The 21136-nt window shown below is 38.9% G+C and overlaps 1 protein-coding gene across 1 annotated transcript; it reads right to left on the bottom strand.

Annotated features, from left to right (window-relative positions):
- Positions 1-740: 740 nt before the first annotated feature.
- prok2 (prokineticin 2) lies at positions 741-3030 on the bottom strand. Its single transcript, XM_026307577.1, has 3 exons — positions 2875-3030; positions 1211-1336; positions 741-866 (listed from the first exon to the last, which is right to left on the bottom strand). The coding sequence occupies exons 1-3, from the start codon at positions 3028-3030 to the stop codon at positions 741-743; spliced, it is 408 nt and encodes a 135-aa protein (XP_026163362.1).
- Positions 3031-21136: the final 18106 nt, after the last annotated feature.

Here is a 21136-nt window from a genome sequence, read left to right as displayed (position 1 = left end):
TTATAGCTTTGAGCCTTGAACAAATACTAATCATAGCTTGACAGTGAATCATTTCATGGCTGTCTTACTGTTTCCTTGTCTTAAAGGACCTGCTGCCAAGGTGAATGTCAAAAAAGACCTGTCTCCCCTTATCTTCTAACACTAATTAAAATGTTCACACAGTTTTTTTTCCCCCTTTTGTCATTATGAAAGGAATTAGGCATGAATAAATACCGTCAGATCTGCATATTAGTTGCTAGTGGGTAAAGTACCTGTGAGCTCACTCAGCATGTCATTTTATTACCAGTGAAAAAAAACATGTATTTCTCTCCCTGTTTCCCTAGAGGGCAGCTGAAAACTCACCAAAAACTAATGCAGAGTAGAACAATCCTCCGTCCTGAAGGTGATACCTTTCAGTTTCAACTGCTTTAGGGAGATGTTGTTTCACCTGTGTGACCATTATGAACGCTGTAATCTGTGCTCTTGTTGAACTGTACTGACAGGTGTTTCTATTATTTTGTTTGCCTTATTTATGTTAGTGAGACTAGGCAAAATAACAGAAATAGCTTCTTGTATAATGCAGTACAGTTCAACCACACATGTGGTCTAAGGTAACCAAAAGTGTCCAAAATGATGAAAGTGATGAATTATTAAATATATGTTTTTATTCAAAACAAATTATAAAATTAACAAAATGGAAATCAGCATTTAAAGGTACATACAATAGTTACAATAATTACTACAACTGATTGTGCTGGTCCTCAGAGGTAGTAGTCTTGGTACTTGTGTGGTGAGAGACATTTGGATCTGCCCTCCTCTATTGTGATACAAGACAGGTTGGGTAGACAAGGGCAAGTATGGTGGAGTCTTTTCCCAAAGAAAGGTACCTAGAAAACAAAAGTGAGATACAGCATGAGATTTGCTTCATTATCATCAGGTATAATGGCTATACAGTGGAAGCTGGCGCCATGGCACAGACACGAGACATAGGTTAGGAATTCCTGGCTATGAAAAGTGATCACACAAGCTCACAATGCAGACTATCTCACATTCAAAGTTGCAACAGGCTACGGTGACATGCAGACCGTTTGCTGCATCTTTGTAATGGACAATATGGTAAGGAGCACATTATTTAGTCTACACCCTGTATCACCACTTGCAGAGTTCACTGCACAGAGAAAAATCAAGTGTGTCACATTTCATAAATGACTATCACTGTAGAAGCTCTTACCTTGTGGCTCATAGGGTGACAGTCATCTCCCTCCAGTCCCATGGGTGTACACATACGCAGGCTGCGGAGCCACAGACTCACTGCACAGCACATGCCCCCTCCACACTGAGAGTCCGTCTCACAGGCCTACACACACACAGTTACACACACTTGTTATATATTTTATGGGGAATTTACATTGACTTAACAATAACCTTGTTTAAAACCATAATTACAGTTATAACCATAACTATAATTACTTGATTATTCTTAACTCTAACCCTAAACAGAAAGCAAGTCTTCATTCATAAAAAAAACAAAAAACAAAACAAAACTTATGATTTACTCTTTGTGAGGCTTGCTGAGTCCCCACAATGTGAATCATGAATAATATCAGTCCACACACATACACAGACCCTAAAGGACATAAGCTACTGTACTTTAATTGAACCATTTTAGCATAAGGCTTAAAAAATAAACTGTTATGGATATAATGTCATTAAAACAATGTAGGTACAATTGACGTATGTCTAATGAAAGGAGCAATGAAATCAATTATGTATGTAGTTGCACATACATGTATGTAATATTAAGTAAATAAATTGTGCAATAATTATTATATGAATACAAAGAGGCAGCTAGATTGGCAGTGAGCTTTTAGACAGACTTGACGTATTGTAGTGGCAAAAGTGCAATACACACTGAAAGCTGCTATTACCGTAACAGTGTATTATGCTAATGGAAGTATTATCACACAATTAGTTATATCATACCTCAAGAAAACACATCAGGATTGGTGGTGATTTATGGCTCCAGGTTCTAAAATGAGAAGCTGAGTGACAGCTCTCACTATAGATGAAAGGCAGGAAACACAATGGAGAGGAGCACAAGTGATTTCATGTGACAGACGTGGATGAAAATCATTTCTATTTTATGGCTGTGTGCTCCTCTCTCAACTCGCATCAACAATGTGCAGTGAAAGGGTTGTTGTGACAGGGGTGGGTGTTTTATTAGCAGGTTATTGCAGTGATGTATACTCTTATATCCTTATTTGGATAGGCAAATCATTCAGACAATATATTTGCAGTTTCACTGGCTGGTTTCTTGTAATTGATATGTATTTATGCATAAACTGATCTACTGCATTTGTCATTTTACCGAACCCCCTAAAAACTGTATCTCTGTGTGTGTGTCTGTGTGTGTGTTTTTTTTTTAAATTAGTTGTATTTCACATTAAAATATTTGTTGTTTTATTGATTGGTAAATATATTTCTACATATACAATATTCATATATTTTACTTTTATTGATGTGGAGTAACTATAATTTGCCAATATTTTAAACCTAAGAGAAAATTAAATCAGTGATTAATGAAATACAATGAAATACTTTGATTTAAGCATAAATAAGAGGGAAAAAAAAAACAACTTACTGACACTTACTTTGTGTTGTGTTGAAAAGTATTATTTCATGTAATTTGCTGATATTTGCTTAAAAATGACTGTATTCTTGATAAACATATGCTAAACACTTCTCATTAAGACCAAGACAAAGATCAAGCAGTGGACAACATGCTTCATTTTCTTTAAAAATAGCAGTTTGAACAGCAAGTACTTGTGCCTGCTTAATTATGCAGAAGGCTTTCCATTGCCTCATGAGGTCTCTTAACTATTTGTTTCCACTTACCCCTGTGATGACTGCTGAGGATCCCTGAGACACCAGTAACAGGGAGAAAAGGAGGAGAAAGAAGGGCCTCATGATGAAGAGTTGACTTTGGGCTCCTGTGCACTCCAAGGTAAAACGTAAGGACGCTGAGGCTGATGGACTTTGCAACAAGTGCATATGTGGCAGACAGCAGAGAAGAGTAGCCTCCAACCTCATGTGGTGAAGACTGATAGAGGTTTATAAACCCAGCCCGCCATTCAGAAACTCTGTGACTCATTCACACCAGCATTGAGTTGCTGGGGCAAAAAAAAAAAACCAAGGTAAACTTTAACATGTCACTTCCTTTGCTTTTCATTTTTCTGACAATGTTTTTTTTTTTTTTTAAGTGACGACATTTTCATACAAAAAAAAAAAAATTAAAAAAGTCAAAACTTATTTTATGCTAAAATTTTCTAAAGCTGGTCAGAATCAATGAACATCCTATTCACTGTACCACCTTGTCATCCTTCTGACGCCCTGCCCTCCCCATCCTTTAGGCTTCATGGTGACAATTTTGAATATATCCTTTCAAACACACTTATAACAGTATTTACAATAAAAACACTTTTACTTTATGGACATCAATTTTTAAGGCCACTACACCCCTGAAAAAAAAAAAAAAAAAAAAGCCTAAATGGTACTGCAATTTTTCACTGCTTTGTTTGCAACAATGGACATTCACAAGAGAAATGTACTTCTGCATGAAGACAATACATCAAGGTCTGAAACAGCATTATTATTACAGGTATATAGTATACTGGGTTCAGGCAAACAACAAATGTGTTTTCTGTTTCAGAGTCCTTTGATTGTCACTCACCCATCCAACCTGACTACTTCTTTACATTCTGTCACAAATGCGTATAGACTGTGGGCAACCTCTGGAGACTGCAGTGTACTGTAATAAAGAAACCAAGTAGTACCTCTGCCTGAAGTCACGTACTGCAGAACAGTGGCACGTCCTGTGCCGCTGACTGACATGGCCAGTCAGTTTTACTGAGCTAAATCAGTCTTTATCACAGCTTGGCAGAGTGGTACATGAGGACACAAGTCTTACATACAACCTAACAAGTCTTTTTTGTAATCCGGATTTAAAACCGGTTTGAGCTGAGATGCATTTAACATCTTTAGGGTGCAGGTTCCATCTGTGAGTAGCACAGGTAAAAGCAGTAAAATCATCAGTATAACTGATGAATAAAATTAAGAATATCCTTGCACAGTAATGACATATCCTTAAATCACCATGTGCTGCTACTGTTTGGGCAGTAAGCAATGTAGTACTGCATATACAATATTTTATTAGGATTGTAAAAAAAAAAAAAAAAAAAAAATCAATAGTAATTTAATGAGCTGAGTAAAATAGTATCTCCACTATATCACCATTGCTGTTCTGATGTCAAAATCTGATGACTTAGCATACATAATCTGAATGGTGTAGATCTAAATACAGCACACTGTGCATCACTGCACATTTCATATCCATGGAAAAACAACACATCACATTCTGAAATTGTTTGCATAGACCAATCCCTGGATGGAGGCTTCTGTTCCTTCACACAGTGGAAGGAAACAAACATTTCTGAAAAAAAAAAAAACAAAATGTGAAGAACAGTTTAAAAATTCACTGCTGTATAAGCATTCACAGCTATTCCAGGGAACTATCATTTTCTGCCTTCGAGGAGCATTTGCATTCAGTTCTCTTACATGTTTTTTTCTGAATTGAAGAGCAAAGGTAAAGCAAAAATAAATAAATAAAAACAGAGTGAACACAAAACTGCTGCCCAGGGCTTTTAAAAAAGAGAGCATCTTTGAACTAAATGGATCCATTTGGTTTGAAGTGAAGCTGTGCATCAGTTCTAGTCTACTGCCTCAAATGATTACTGGTATAAAAGTTTATTTGCAACACTGATGGTTTACAATGTTTCCAGTGTTGCCAGAAGATATAATTAATCATCATTTGCCTCTATTAGGTAGGAATAGATAAGTATTTTTTTTTAGGTGTCACTGTCTCATATGCCGCTAACTATCCCAATAAATTCACAATAGCATCCCCTGCTTAATGAAAAAATCATTAATGCCTCAACACATTTTTATCATTCAGAACTTCACTAGTGGTCAAATAGAAATACACAAATTCCACGGTGATACAGCAAGATGAAGGATTTTGTGTAGTCTCCTGGACAGTGTCATTTTAAGTGCAAGTACAGTTTCTAAGTAATGAAAGAGGGAGAGGAGTGGAGTATCCTTTGTCGTGTTTAGTAAGCTTTAGGATGGGAGGCTCTGAGAGACAGAAAGAGCCATCAAGACCAGAGTGTTTGGCAACCTGACAGACATGGTTAACATCCTCAACTCCTCAGTGTGTCAGCAGAGATTACCGGCTCAGAGGAGACCCCCCCCCCCCAGCCCCTCCTTTTGGCAGTCTGCGTATTTACACTAATGGTTACGTTTAATGAATGAAAGAGGTGCATCAAGCAGTACTTATATCTTTGACAAAATACATCTCCATGGGCTGCAAGGCAGCTAAGCACAGAGGGATAAGCCCTGTAGCTTTCTATGGAAATATACAGACATGTTGGATTTCACAGGCTGCACAGAGCCAGAGCTACTCTGCATCTATAACCATGCGAAAGGGACACATGGTGGCTAGATTATGGTTTTGTCACAAACATCGGATTCTTTCTGCCAAAGCATGTCATCAGAGGATCAGAGCCTCGGATGACAAAATGTTGCTGCTGGTGGGTGCACGAGGATCCCAGCAGGCCTCCTCACATTTTTTGAGCCACACAACATGCCAGTTTCCCTCACTCACACATAATCTGTAGGGTTTTATTTCTCTTAATTATGACCCTGCTGCATGGTTTCATGTTGGCTAAATCTGGGTAGTGTTGGGCCCCCACCTGCTGGGACAATCTCAGAGAAAAAATTAGGGTGTGTGTATAGGGATGAGCATTTTGCCTGTCTCGTTTTTTTTTTAGTGTATAAATCCTTACTGACTGTCATAAACTGAATAAAGAAAATGACCTGAAAAAGTTATGACAAAAAAAGGACTTTTTAAATTAAACTGAATCACAGTACTGAATGATGGCTTATTCCCTTTTTCTGCACTGTCTACTACTTCACAATCTTCATGGAGAATTAACATTCTCTCAAAGCCGCTCAGAGTCCAACATGCCTCGCCTTTTTCCCTACCCACTAGTCTTTCATACAGTAGCATACTGGCAGAACACAATTTTTTTTTTTCTTGGCTATCAGAACAGCTGAGGACTGGATGTACAAAAACTGAAGGACATGAGACCAACTGCGAGTTGTGTGCCTGGGAAAATTATTTCATTTAAGGTGGCAAAGTTCAATGCTGACAGTGTTTCACAATAAATGTTGCACATGGGAGCTTTTCTAAGCCACTATAGCTTTTTGGAATTTCAGCTTCATCTCATCATTTATTTCTAATCCTTTCTGATTATCTTAGAGCCAGCAGGGTTACTCCCACATGCTTAGGAAGAATGGCACCACATTATACACAGAGATTTACTCTTGGATCTCATTGCTTCTTGTTGACATGAGCACAATTTTGGTCTCTGTGTGGATGCATTCATTGCAACCCAGAAATGGATTACATTTTACCTTGATTACAACCCCTGTCTTGTTGCTTTCCATTACTTCACAAGAGAATTCATAGCTATTTCATCCTTGGGGATGCCCTTGCTTTTCTGTTTCCCTTTCACAAAGACTTCCTCTCACGGCCATCACTTATTCACACCTCACACCTCCGTGATGCACTGACTGATGGTACATTCATCATGTCATAGCAGTTCATATTTGTGATTGTGCAAATTTAGCCTCGCCTCGACATAAAAGGACTCTGCCTTAATTACAGAGACTTTTGTATGCTCAGCAGTACATAATTCATTATATCGTGATTAGTCATTAGGCTAATTTCCTGGAGTTCTAGATTTAAGCTTGGCTGTAATGGTCAGAGTTCGAGCATAGAAGTTTTAGTTACAATAAAAGTAATAAAAGTGAGCAAGAGAATGTTAGCAGTTGCTAACAGCTAGTTAACTGGTGGCCTTAAACAATAAGGAAACCCCCACCCTGAAATGTATGACATAAAGTGTAAAACCCTTCTTAAGGTCTTAACTTCATTTTAGTGATTTACCACAATGGATTGCACGACTAGAATTAAAGAGACATCTATGCCAGTTATAGAAGAAATCTCAAGGAAATTGTGTGATTGACATACTAAATTTCACATCTTTGTCAATCTGCATTTGACTTTGATTGAATGAACGCATATGTCCATAGTTAACTACACAGGTAAAATTGTTATCTGTTCTAAATGTACCTATTTTTTAATTAAGTCTTTAATTAATAACTCTAATAATGATGGTAGTGGACAGATGCTTTATGCAAACATATGTTCATTATTACTTCATTAATCCAAAACAATCACAAACACTGTTCAGAATATTCTCCAGAATAAAATTAAGGAATACTGCATGCGTGAAAAATATGATGATAGCACAACATGGGAAACTGAAGCCCAATAAGTAAGAAATGCAACTGAGGCCACAGCAGTGGAAAAGGATAAAACAGGCGACTGGAGCAGGGAAAGTAGCAATACTCCAGACAGAAAGTGTACAGTCATAAGGTACGTTGTAGGTCTAATAAATGCTGCATTGTGGACTTTATATTCGTTACGTCTTGTAAGATCATCCAAAGAAGTGCAGAATATGTTTTAACAATGTGGCTGAAACACAGGTTCCCGTGTAACTTCACTGGAGGGGACTGTGTGTGCTACGGTGTATGTCAAGAACAAGACAGATATATACAGTGAATTCCTACTGGATAACAGTGTGTGTGTGGTAGTATGGTACCTGAGGCAAACTGAAGTGTTATGGATGCACAAAGCCTGTATAAGCTTTGTATGTAGCTTGTTTATGAACGTCAGATTGAACTAATTTGTTGCAATGTACAGAGAATGATATTTTAGGGATATGAAAACATAAGACAAATAATTAAACAAAGGCCTATAAAAAAAAAAATTCAATTCATATCCTATATATGTGAGTGTGTATATATAGTTGATAGCATGGCTGCTACTGAGAGTATGAAAAACAACTTTCAGTCCACACAAACCATTCGCACCAAAAGAGCTGCTATTCAATATTCAGTCTGAGTAGGTTCTGCAATTAGCACCTCTGTCAGATGAATCTTTTTTTTTTTTTTTTTTTTACATAGGGAAAGTTAAGTGAATTCTGCTGCCACATTTCAGTAAAGTTTATCACTCCCTGGGTGAGTGTGTTGACGTGGCTGTACAGCAAAAGACCTAAAGCCATAAGGCAAAAACATCTTAATCCATTGAGAAATATGAACACACCAGTCTGATATACATTTACTGTTAAACAACTACGCTTTAATTTGTTTGGTCATGCATGCAAACACTTGGATTTTACTCTATGGCTTATATATTCATACCTTATGAAAATAAAATGTCATTGGAGTTCACTAATGAGGAAGACATTGTTAGCAACATAAACAAGTAAACAAGCCTGGCAGCTTTAGATCTCTGATTAAGTTAAAAACAGCCAGTTAAAAAGACAAACATACTGTATGCTACAGATGCTCATTATCACACAACAGCTACTTGACATGCTGTGTTTTTAAGGGTTGCGAGCCACAGGAGTGATTTTGGTGCCAATCCTCTGATCATATGTTGTGTGAGGGCACCAATGGGCCAGACTCTTAAAAAGTTGGAGTACTTTTTAATGGGCACAGCTTCATTACAGAAAGGCATCAAAGGCTATTACAACATCCACGTTCTTGTTTTTATCTCACCTTGCCATCAAACTGAGAGAATTTTCTCTCATTTTTTCCAAATTCTCTCAGAATTTTTCATCTCATTTTTGCCATAGAAGAAGACATAGATAGAGCATGTGGAATAATTAATCCTGTGTTGTATATGAACTAATGGTCATATACAACAGGGACAGGGAACATGTCAGAAAGGGCTGGGGGTAAGTTCATATGTAATGGCACACTCAGGAGTTGAGTTGTGACTGGTGCATAAAATAGAGCCGTGCGACATGACTTGTAAAAAAAAAAAAAAAAAAAAAAAAAAAAAGGTGTTGAGTTGATTGCTTTTGTATGGAGAGGATGATGTGGAAAACCACAATGTCCCTGGGCTCTGTTTCTGTACAGTAAATAATGCATGAAACTCAAATGCAAAATGTGGGTAAGGAATCAAACTGTGAGTGTGAGAGAGAGATGAATATAGTAGTAGGGATGATAGGAACTGATGTCAATCATAGAAATTCAAATTAAATTCTTTTGAAGTTCAGGGCTAATTAGTGCCATTAACTTTGAACTTGGAAAAGTAATTAAAACAGTAATATCACCAGTTTTCATTTGTGAACTTTTAATCACATATCATCTTCATCAGCAGGCATTTTCCCAGTTTTTGGAGGGTTGACGCATTGGATACATGGTTTTGTTTTTTGTTTTTTTACATTTGAGGATGTTTATATTGTTTTAATACCACTTTATAAAAATTAAAGAGTTGAAGGGATGAAGAAATGCAGCAAGCAATTTTGTTTTGTCTGTTTTTTTTCCACCATCTTCAATAGAACAAGCATGCATACATGCAAGGCAAATGGAAATTAGCCAACTAATGCCTTTGGCTATCTGGTCATGTGATTCTCATCTTGGAGGTCATAGTAGTATCATAGCATAGTCTGTGTGACTCGTGTAGGAAACGGTCACTATATGTAGACTAATACCCATTCTTATGTGTAGTGGAAACTGTGTTTATTGTATTAAATTGTTGTTGGATAATCACCTATTCTGGTGCATCTGGTGTTAATATATGTATAAATAAAGTAAAGTTATGCAGATGCAGGTTTCTGAGCACTACACTCTCTGTCACAATGTTTGGCACATACAGGGGCTGAGCTGTAAATGCATGAATAGCTGGTGGTAACAGCTGATTTGTGCATCCCTAATGAGGACTAATTGTGCCCAGGGGTTTCATGACCTCTTTCTGTAACGGGCATATAGATATGGTGTTAACAGTGTAAAGCAGACTGCAATTTGCACATGTTCTAACTCTGCAAGCTTGAGAAGACATATGAACTATCTCTGTCACATGGTCACTGCAGCCCTGAATGTCCAAACATGTTTTTCTTCATCCTTGAAATTACAGACAATGGACCTTCTGCATCCAGCATTTTTTCCTTCCTTTCAAGGTTTCCCTTATATGGAATTTCAGCAAAATCCCTCCCACACACACACATCCACCCACACACGCACACTCCCACAATATCTGCTCGAAGCAGCAAAAACCTTTTTGTTAGGTTAGGTTTTCTGATTATTACTCCAACTGGGAAGTACCCAATTTTTAATTCCTGGGTCCATAAACCTGGCAGCAGTGAACTCAAATACAGTCCTAATGTTATATTAGTTAGATAATGATGTCTAATGGAAGGGTTTTGCTGCATTTTCATTCAATCTCAATATACAAAGTAGTTTGGTGGAGAAAAAAAAAGGAGTATCGTGGATAAATGTTTTTGGTAGCGAATACAGCTTTTTCTGGTCCTACATTAGCCAGCCAGAAGAAGTGCAGTTAGGCAGTTAGATTTTTTTCTGAAGAACATTATCAAGTTGTGTGGATTGCAATGACACCCGACTGAAATCTGATAAGAATGCAAGCCAAACCAGCTCCACCACCACCAATAATGTAGTCTGACTAATCTAACTGGATTTTGATCATTATCTACTGATTTTTTTCTTGATTCCATTCAGTGTTTACAGCTAAGAATTTAAGAAAATAATGAGAAATGACAATTACATTTACCCAGAGCTCAAAGGGGCAACTTTGTGTAACCAATATTCCAGAATGACTCAGTTTACTGTTATTTAGAAGCTAAATTGACCCATGAAATGTTTTGCATTTGCATTACATTATGAAATATAACTTAAATAACTAATCATTTTTAAAACACTTACCAGCCACTTGCTTACCTAAGACAACTGCACCAGGGTAGGAGATGAACAACATGAGTCCTGTTAAAAAGATGCTCCCCTCATTAAAGGGTCAAGGTCTGTGATGGACAAAGACGTGACTGGGTTATATTTCATACTGTTGATTGTTCATCACTTCCTCCGTGTTTGGGTAAAGCCTAGGAGCCTTTATTTTAATTTTAATCATGCTGTCACATCTTGTAATGGGATCACAGCCCTGCTACATCTTTTTTTTTTTTTTTTTTGCCTCCTCAAACAAATAAAAACATGATGCACAGCTGTATCCTGAGAGGTTGTACTGCATGTCAAATATCGTCAACGAGTAAACGAGTGTCTGTGGGGAGAACTGGAGCAGCATAAATATTCAGACTGGTCCATAGATAGCTCCACTGGGCGTTAATGAGCACTGTTATTCATGAAGAGAATTACAGCAGCTAGCTCTGGCTTCTTAATTACAAAGGAAACAACTCACTTGACTGCATCATTTGTGAACAAAAACAACACCATGGCATTAAGAAAAGCTGCCTGTGTTGGGGTTAGACGAGTTGTCTTTGACACTGAAATTATAAATGGGAATTCATGGATTCATTCAGTTATTCGTGCTACAAATTCTAAAACACCCCTGGACATATGGTGAGAATTATTTATAAAGCCTTGTCTCCCATTAGAAGAAAAAAATCATAAACATCTACACTTTATATATATATATGTACCTACTAGCTTCAGTTGGCTACTCACTGGACAATTTTATGTCTGATTTTGTGCCCAATTTGTCCCTCTGGTGATCATGGGGGTGTGGCCTAATTCAAGGCTTGATGCAATCAATAATCCTCAAGTGTGTGGTGTCAATAAGATTTTTGTGCTGCTCCTGATCAAGTCGGGTCCTCCCCGATCAAGAATTGTAAATATCAAGCACGTTTCATTCCTGGCTTCTGAAGTTACGTTTGATCACATCACTTTCTGTGAAATCTTGTGTCTGTGGGATCACCATCCTGAAATCGTTTATACCAATGGCAAGGTGCGAGGGTCTCCTGGTTTGGTTGAATCATCTAGTGTGTGTTCAGAGGATTATAATAATGTTTAAAAAACAGTTGAAACTGTCCTGATACTAGTGAGAAGAGGATAGAAACCAACTTAGAATATTATATAAATCCAGGTATATGATAAAGGTAAGGGTTGGTGTGGTCTTGTTGTGGGGCCCTGAAGTTTTCTGATGGCATGGCCTGATAATCTCCCTCTATGGAGCCACATAATAGGGAAAGAATCTAGATAGGGGAGCTTCCAGAGGAAGGCTCTCCCGTTCCATCATGCATATTGATAACACCAAATTACAAGTTGTTTAAAACTGAATGGGACTGGTAGCAGCACTGAATCTCCAGAGAAATATTTGCTAATTTTGCTGCACTTCTTTTCGTTATAGTTTTACTACCAGTGCCTTTTTTCCTTGTCTGTTTTAGCCTAAATGTCCCGTTTTCAGTGGCAGGCAGCTTTTGTCAGAAAAATAATGAAAAGCTGAAATCTGGGCATCTATTAGAGTACAGTATTATATACAATTAGTATGACATGTCAGTCATATAACATTTAAATCAAAAAGTTCTCATTCTGCTGTTTCATAACAATGACCACAGGGCAGAGAAGAAAAATAAGAAACTTGTCTGAGGAAATAAAGCAGGAATAACTGCCAAGACATGGTCAAATTGAAAGCCACAAGATTCCACTTCCCTCATTAGCTCTCCAAATGGCTTTTGACTGCGATGTCCTGATTCTCTGTCAGAAGCAGCAGCATGTGTGGCAGATGTGTGTGTCTGACAGTAAGGTCCAAGATTAAGGAAAGTGGGTTAATTAGAACAAAGAAGCAAAAGAAAAGCGAAAAGCCCACTTTTTGGCCCCAAGAACAAGCCCAAGAACAAGAAAACAACATAGAAATGAGACAATCTGATCAGCTGGAAATGACTAGTATAAATACTGGCTGGGGCGATGAGGAAGCTGGGAACAGGTGTGTGAGTAGGCAGGGACAGCCAGGTGAACCAGGTGACAGCCATCTGGTGGCTGGATGGAGCACAGGGAGGCAAAATGGCCAAACAAATACGAGACATGAATGATGAGAACACTTGCTAGAGTGTCCTGTGGACAAATGAAATAAAACAAGAGCTTGTTGGCAAAAATTGAAAAAGAACAACAGGAGCAAGGGAGGGAGTCCAGGGCACCTACACTTTCAGTCACATCACAACACACAGCTGTTCTATGGTTTTCCTGGTCTCCTAGTAGCCAAAACTCAACAAACACAGCTTTAAATCCTTTTTTAGGGTTTTAAACAGGAAATTATTTTTCAACTGTATAAAGATAATGGACAAATAACATTGCTGTGCTGTGCCGCTTCTCACGGTCCTTACATGCTCGCCTTTATCATGAGGGCTGCTATTCAGCTTTCCTTTTTTCCCCTCTGGATTTCAAAATACATGAGAATGGAAATGACTTTAAATAAATATCTCTCTATGCTCTAGCAGAACAAAGCTACAAATTCTAATGTTTTATCTGTGAAGTAATTTATTCAGCATTTGTGAATGAGTCATACAGTGAATTTACACGTCAGAGTGTGCTGGCTCAGTTTCAGTCTCAGTGTGACTTTGCAGCACAGCATGGCACCTCAATGTCTGTATCACTAACAGAGACACAGAATGATGCATTCTTTATCTCAGAAATAAATGAACTAAATGTATTCTAACCAAGTGTATTTTAACTACTTGTTCATTGTTATTACTGACTAAATGAGTATGTAACAGCACAAATAAGCCTAAAATTCATGCCTAGTCTCCAAACACTGTGCTGAGGGTAATAATAGAATATGCTGTTGCTCATTAAAATCAACCTTGTTCTAAAAATGAACCAAACCACAAAGAAAACACTTGAGTGATCTCTTTAACCTTCAGTGGTCAGTCAAAAAGAAAAAGCTGCATATTTGACATAGCCAATGTTAGTAGATACATCATTTTATTAAATGTATCATTAAAAGTAAAAGAAAAATTATGATTATTGTGGTTATCAGGGGCATGCAATTATTCATAGATGCCCATTCAAACACATTTCCCTTTATTCCCCTAATATTTTTAGAAAGACAATTTCCTCCCTGTACAAGGGCATCACATATATTATGCAGGATGCTGTGGAATATTACATTGCCTTTCACCTTTTATCTTGGCAGCCAATTTGATTATCCTTTCATTTCATTCTATTTCCAGAAAATCTGATTCTTCACTCTTTGTTCATTAAGATTAAAGTGGCTTAGGTAAAAATATAAAATGTTTTTCGAGGAGAACATTGTCATCAATCATCGCTTACTGTTATGTATGTTCTATGTACCCTCAAGGAGCCGTGGGTGGGACACATGCAAGGTCAACCTTTGACTAGTTATTCTACATAGCTAAAGATGGTCAAGTTGAAAATGTAGTTTAGCATGATGTCACACTAACGACTGAAGACTGCACATGCTATACGACGCAGAGATACATTATTGTTATTACTTTGACAGTTAGGTTAATATGCAAATTTGCACATCATATCTCTTTACTCTCTAGCATAAATATGAATGTGGGATAATGGTGGGATACTGAATCTGGTGATTATTGTAACTGCAATCACAATGTGTGCTTTACACAACAACTGGCCAGGTATACATAGATGAGAAAGTATACCTACCTAAGATCTCAGACTTTTTTTTTTTTTTTTTGATGGCATTGCATGTGTGCAACTACATGCAATGCCATCAGTGCCTTTGAGGAGAGAGCATCTGAATGGTGTAATGATCTGGGGGTTTTCAGAATGCTCCAAAAATCATATTTCCCAATAAAGCTGAATAGTAGCGTGTTTGTGGCGTCATGTCTTTGGTGTATTTTGGAGCATTATTAAACACTTTTAATGACAGTTACCTACTGATATCCAAAGATAACATACAGAAATGCTGAATGAGCCTGAAATAGAATCACCTGGAAGCATTTTCAGACTCTTTAGCCACTTAGAGGGGGTAATTAAGATTGTCCCCCAAATTCCTGCAGGGCTTCTGGGCACCTCCTCCTGCCCCTGCATCATCCTGCTCTCTCAGCTGCTCAGAGAAATGGCTGTGGGGGTTAACGTTGTTTCGAATCTGGTTTCGACCAGGTCACCACATCTATCCAGATAAATTTTGGAAAAAGATGATCATGAATATACTGTATATACTGATGACATGTACAACGTGCTCTATGCATATATAATTGCAGTATATGTTGTGTTTTATTACAGTATAGATTTAAAATCCTACTAACCCCCCCCCCCCCAAAAAAAAACAACAAAAAAAACATTTATCTGTAAGGTCCTCAGTGGGTTTTATGGCTTGTTTTATATTATAGAAGACTCACATTTGGCCAAAGGAGGTTGTACACCTGTGATGTACATTGCCAACTGTTACACACCACAGTGGTAGTGAGTTGCTAGAGTGATATTTGCCCACTATTACAGAGCCATTTTACAGGTTGATTTCCCCTTCCTTCATTCCTCAAAGGAATGTAAGCATTTTATCTTGAAATGTCCAGTATCCACTTCACACAGGATAGACTGTGACAGCAGCACAAAGGGGATCAAAGATGCTCTGAAGGCACACAGTGTCCCCATTTCTCACACTCACAATGACACGTAGAGCTTTGTGCATGACACTGATATAAAATCTCAAAGATAGCTAAGTGTGTTTATGCCTACAGGCGAACAGCTGACTGCATGTCCTGATTCTCTGTCAGAAGCGGCAGCGTTCGTGGCAGATGTGGCAGGCTGACAGTAAGAAATATGAATACAGACAGTCGAAGTTTCACGAAAGGGAAGTTGTGACAGTTCCTTATATTTTTTGTGTCTGTGCTTAAAGGTTGATTTGCATTTCATGGTTTTTTAGTTTAAATTGGAGTGGATCTGAATAGTACTATATCTTTCGTGACAGGCGTCCCTGGAACTGACGTGGCAGGACACACACACGCACAGAGACACACAAACACACAGAAACTCCTCTCTGCTGTTAAGGTGATGTGGTATTTGGAAACATTTCAAACCAAAGCCTTCACTTTGACAGTCTGCTCAGTGTATGAAAATGTGTTAAAAGCAAATCATTTTTTGGCAAAGGTATATACAGCTCTGCTTGTAGCGCTGAGCACTTCTACTCCAGTTGTAATTTATGGGAAGCAGAAGTAAATAAGCGATTTTAAAGATGCTATCTGTGGCATTTCTGCAGCTGTTGCTAGTACAGGTGATATTCCTGTGGGCTGTATTCAGGGTAGGGACAAACAACCCTATTGGGGACTAGTTTCAGCTGCAGATTTGGTGCCCTAGTGGGAATTTCCAACGGAAAGTGTATGTGGGACAGCCTCAAAATAAACAGACTGTGTATTCACAAAGGAACACATCATACATTGTTAACAGCGTGACTCACTGATGTCTTTTTAATAGTTTTTGTTGTTTTTCAGTAGTGGACCTGTATGGCACAAAAGAATAAGCTAAATCAGGTTTTGGCTATCCACTCCCTGAGTCGCCACCTTATTGTGGTGGAGGGGTGTGAGTGCCTGAAAGATCCTGGGAGCTATGTTTCCTGGGGCTTTATGCCCCTGGTGTGGTCACCCAAGGCAAATTGGTTTCAGGTAACGGGGCAGTCAAAGCACGACTCAAAAAGACCCCATATGAAAGGAAACACATCAAGGCACGCGACCACACCAGAAGTCTGAGCTTCTGCAGGAGGTTGAGAGGTACCAACTAGAAATAGTCGGGCTCACCTCCACTCATGGCCCTCCACACATGGCCCTCCACATATGGGTGTCTGTAAAGTACACATGGTACCAGGACTCCCTAGGTTGGAGGTCAGTGATCGGACTTTGTAGTCATTTCACCTGACATCCAACAGGGCCTGAGCTGTCAACTGATTACAGTTCTCAGTGCCAGGGGGTGAAGCTGGACAGACCTGGCAGACCCAAAACACATAGTAAAGGTATGTTGGCCCCTATACAAGAAATCTTCAGCTCCCACCACAGACAGAGCTTTTCACACATCCTGAGGGAGGCTGGAGATATTGAATCCAAATGAACTATGTTCTGAGACACGATTGCTGAGGTGACTGAATGGAGCTATGGCTGTATGGTCGTCAGTGCATGTCGCAGCGACATTCCGCGAACATGGTGGTGGACACAGGAAGTAAAGGATGCCATCAGGCTGAAGAAAGAGTCCAACCAGGCTTAGCTGGCTTGTGGGACTCCCGAGGCAGCTGACGGGTATCTGCAGGCCAAGCGTTACGTGGCACAGGTGGTTGCAGAAACAAAAACCTGGATGTGGGAGGAGTTCAGTGAGGCCATGGAGCAGAAATTTTGGGTTTCGGTCAGCTTTGAGGAGAGTCCAGCAAAGTGTCTGACAACTCAGGAGGGGAACGCAGTGTGCCAGTGTGTATAGTGGAGAGGGTGTGCTGCTGACCTTGACTGGGGGACATAGTTGGGTGGTGGAAAGAATCCCACCGACATGGCCTCTGCAGAGGAGGCAGAGACAGAGGACTTGGGGGGGAGCTTGCTAATTACTGTTGCTGAAGTCACTGAGGCAGTGAACTGCACAGTGGCAAGGTGGCAGTGGGTGGATAAGATCCTCCCCTGAGTTCCTGGATGTGGTGGGGCTGTCCTCGCTGACACACCTCTGCAATATCATATGGAGGTTGGGGACAGTGCCTCTGGAGTGGCAAACCGATCCCTCTTTTTAAACACTGCCCACAAGGCAGCATTCTCTATCATGTGCTCGTCTCTTATTTTACTAATAACTTTACACTTAATGAGGACAATTTTAAATGCATCAAATATGCTGATGATATGGCTCAGGTTGGTCTGCTACAGAGAACCAACCCCAACAACGAAGCTGCTTATCTTGCCCACACTGAAGCCCTGGAGTCATGGTGCCACAACAACCAACTTGGAATTAATGTGGCCAAAACAAAGGAACTGACTGAAAGCAGGGAGGATCCTGGCAAACGTTTCCCACCCGGTCTCAAGTTTGAATCTCTGAAGTCAGGGAGGAGAAATAGGGATCCCATAGCTAAAGGAGCCTTCAAAAAGACTTTTATCCTAAATGCCATCAATGCACTTAACTCCACTAAATGACCACAAAAAAAAAAATAAAAACAGAGGGAGGTCTGGGCATGGATAGATGAAGGTTTTTGGCTATGTAAATAATGCCTGTTATGATCAGTATATTTTTTCATAAGATCTCTTGATAATAAAGAGAAATATAAAATACTTCCAGGCTTATCCTTTAGCAACACTGTATTCATGTACGTACTTGTGCCTGGCATGTTGTTATTATGAATATCCTCCATAGAGCACAGATAAAAGTGAAGTATTCCTGACTCCTTTCCAGTCCTACTAGCTCTGAACTCTCAGCTCACTCAGAAGCAGCCCAATGATTAAAGACCCAGCCTGCCATTTACTCATCCCAGATCTCTGTACGTCACCTGCTGTGGGGCAAGGCTATCACCTCTAATACACTTCCTTCTCTCTCAATGATAATCTGACTTCCTGCCTTTTTGTCAGTGTCATTTTAATGGCTCTCATCCCATCCATCAGACATAGAGTTCCTCTGAGTACAGCATCCACCCACAGCTTCTCCCTACCTGACTTTCTCTTACATCTGGCATCTGCCAAAAAAAGAACCTGCTGTGTTTATTCATGTTTGGCAGGAGGAAAGTACTTTTTAAATTTTATTTTATTTTTTTTTCATATTTTAGTTCTCTGTTCCAAGACTCACTAATGATGACACTGCAGCACTGGATTAATCTCTTTGGAGAAGGAAAGTCAAGGACGCCTGGGCACAGTGACTTGAAGTTATGGGCTCTCATTCAGCAAACAGGTGTATCTACGAGGCAAATAAAACATGTAGGTCGCTCAAATAAGCATGAATAACATTACTAGCCAGTCAAATATCTTATTAATATATGTCCTCTTCTGTTGGCGTTTTGCCATTTGTGTGACTTAATTCTTCTGGAGGGTACTGATCAATAAATTGGATTGGATAAATTCATGTTTCAAGAGAGCTCTGCTTTTAATTAGGAGGTTAATTGAACTTGCTTCCACTGAACTATAGGACAGAACAGGGTTTCCATTTAATTAACCCAGCCTGGCTGTTAATATAATAATGGAGGAATAATAGTGAACCTTTGAGGGACACTCAGCTCTTTTTTGTATGCAGCCTGGGGATATGTTTGTGCTCATATTGGGGAATGGATAAGTAATAGTAAAGAGTACGAGTCTAGTGTATATCTTATACCAGATACACACACGCACACGCGCGCGCGCGCACACACACACACACAGAGCAAATGTGATTGTTAAAGTCATCATCTCACTAGATCACATGGAAGCAAAGATGCGACTCCAGCACATTGTTCAACTAAATTGCCAGTATGCTCCTCTATAAATAGGACACACAGCTTAGAGCTCTGGGGGATGTGGCACACAGCAGGGAAAAAAATATGGGCTTTCACTGAAAAACGAGTGAAAGAAAAAAAAAAAAAAAAAAAAAAAAGAGTGATTTCTCTTCATAAACAGATGTAAATAGTAAGCTACACAAACATTTTCAAAACATGGGGAAAAAGCAGTCGGCAAAGCTATTCTAAAAACCCCTACTTGCCCTTCATATATGCTGAGCTGAAAAAGATGGAGGCATCCCACTGAGTTGCCTGGGGGTTGCAGGTTCAATGCAATTTGAGTTTTCAATTTTCTGCCAAAAATGAGATTCTACAAAGCCCAGGCAGAGCATGAGCACAGAGTAGGGATGATCTTTTTCTCTTTCAGAGTCAAAGTGAATCAAAGGAATGCTTAATGTTGACTTCGAGAGTGGAGCTGGGCTCCATAATGGAGTTAATTTAATAATCACTGTGGATTTTTGAAGGTCAGCCCGGTCCAGGGTGTACCCCGCCTCTCAACCAATGTCAGCTAGGATTAGCAACAGCCCCCACACAATCCTTATAGATAAGAAGATCTTGGTAATAGATGGACAGATGTACTGCAAACAAGCTAAATGCAAAACAAAAATATGTTTGCAGCCCTGTAGTTACTTAAACACTGACTGATTTTCTACACTATTTACTTAAATAGCCACACTGCTTTGTTATGGGGTGTTTAAGACCAGCTCAGTTAGTTTTTATTACATGAAATTATCTCTTAAATATAAGCTTTTTCTTCAAAATAAAAGCTTATGGCATAGCAAGCTATAGTAAAACAGTACAGAGAATAATATTGTATGGCACAGCAAAGCTTGTAGTTCTCCAACTTCAACAATTTACATCGCCTGTGGGAAGAGACATTTTAAGGCCATAAACTGAACAGCTGCTGGAATAATCAACAGCTACACAAATGTGACCACACATCAACATGTGACAGCACCTACACCTTTTTTTTTACTATACACTATATGTCTATTATTGTTTCTCCTGTTTATTTCCAACACCTCAGTTACGTCTTTGTCTCAAACTTCACTGACAGTGTTTTGCAAAGCTCGATCGTTCTCTTTGTTGTTCAGAGAATTGTTCCTTTTTTGTCTCTGTACTTGTTTTAAGTGATTTATTCATAGATGGTACTCACTTGTAAAACAGACTTCAGTCTCAGAGGAATCGCTTTGTGAAGAAGAAGAAAAAAAAAAAAAAAGGATGAACAAACAAAAACATCTCTTGGATATGATAATACGTGACTGTGCACAGCAGAATAACTTATTTTAGTTAAAGTAGTTACCTATGTATGTAATAATGAAATGTAGTTAATCAAAGTCAGACACCGAGCAGACAGGTAACAGCTCAGTGGTGGAGTACTTTATTTTGTTATAATTCACAATTATCCCAGAAGTTTGTGTCATTCTTGGCTTGCAGAAATACTGTTACAGTGTAGGAGATCTCACAAGTAGTGTGTCACACTGGGAAACAATCTGAAAGAAATGGCAAACTGCAGGAGAAGTGAGAGTGTAGGTGGCATTTCCTCACCTAGTCCTATTTATTCATCCATTCATTTTTTTTAGGGCCCGAGCACTGGAGGAAATACTTCTCTTACATCTTATATGAGATTTATCTCAAATTTGGTATACGTGATGTCAACATATTGCAGAGTCAAATTGTGAGTATTTTTTTGATATGTTGAAATATGACAAAATAGTGTTACGATGAATTTACACATCTCGCCAAATGAACAGGAAATGTGTCATC

This window comes from Mastacembelus armatus, chromosome 5, assembly GCF_900324485.2.
Source record: "Mastacembelus armatus chromosome 5, fMasArm1.2, whole genome shotgun sequence".
Taxonomy (NCBI): Eukaryota; Metazoa; Chordata; class Actinopteri; order Synbranchiformes; family Mastacembelidae; genus Mastacembelus; species Mastacembelus armatus.
The sequence above is the reverse complement of the archived record's forward strand: the minus strand, read 5'-3'. Positions and strand labels throughout refer to the sequence as shown.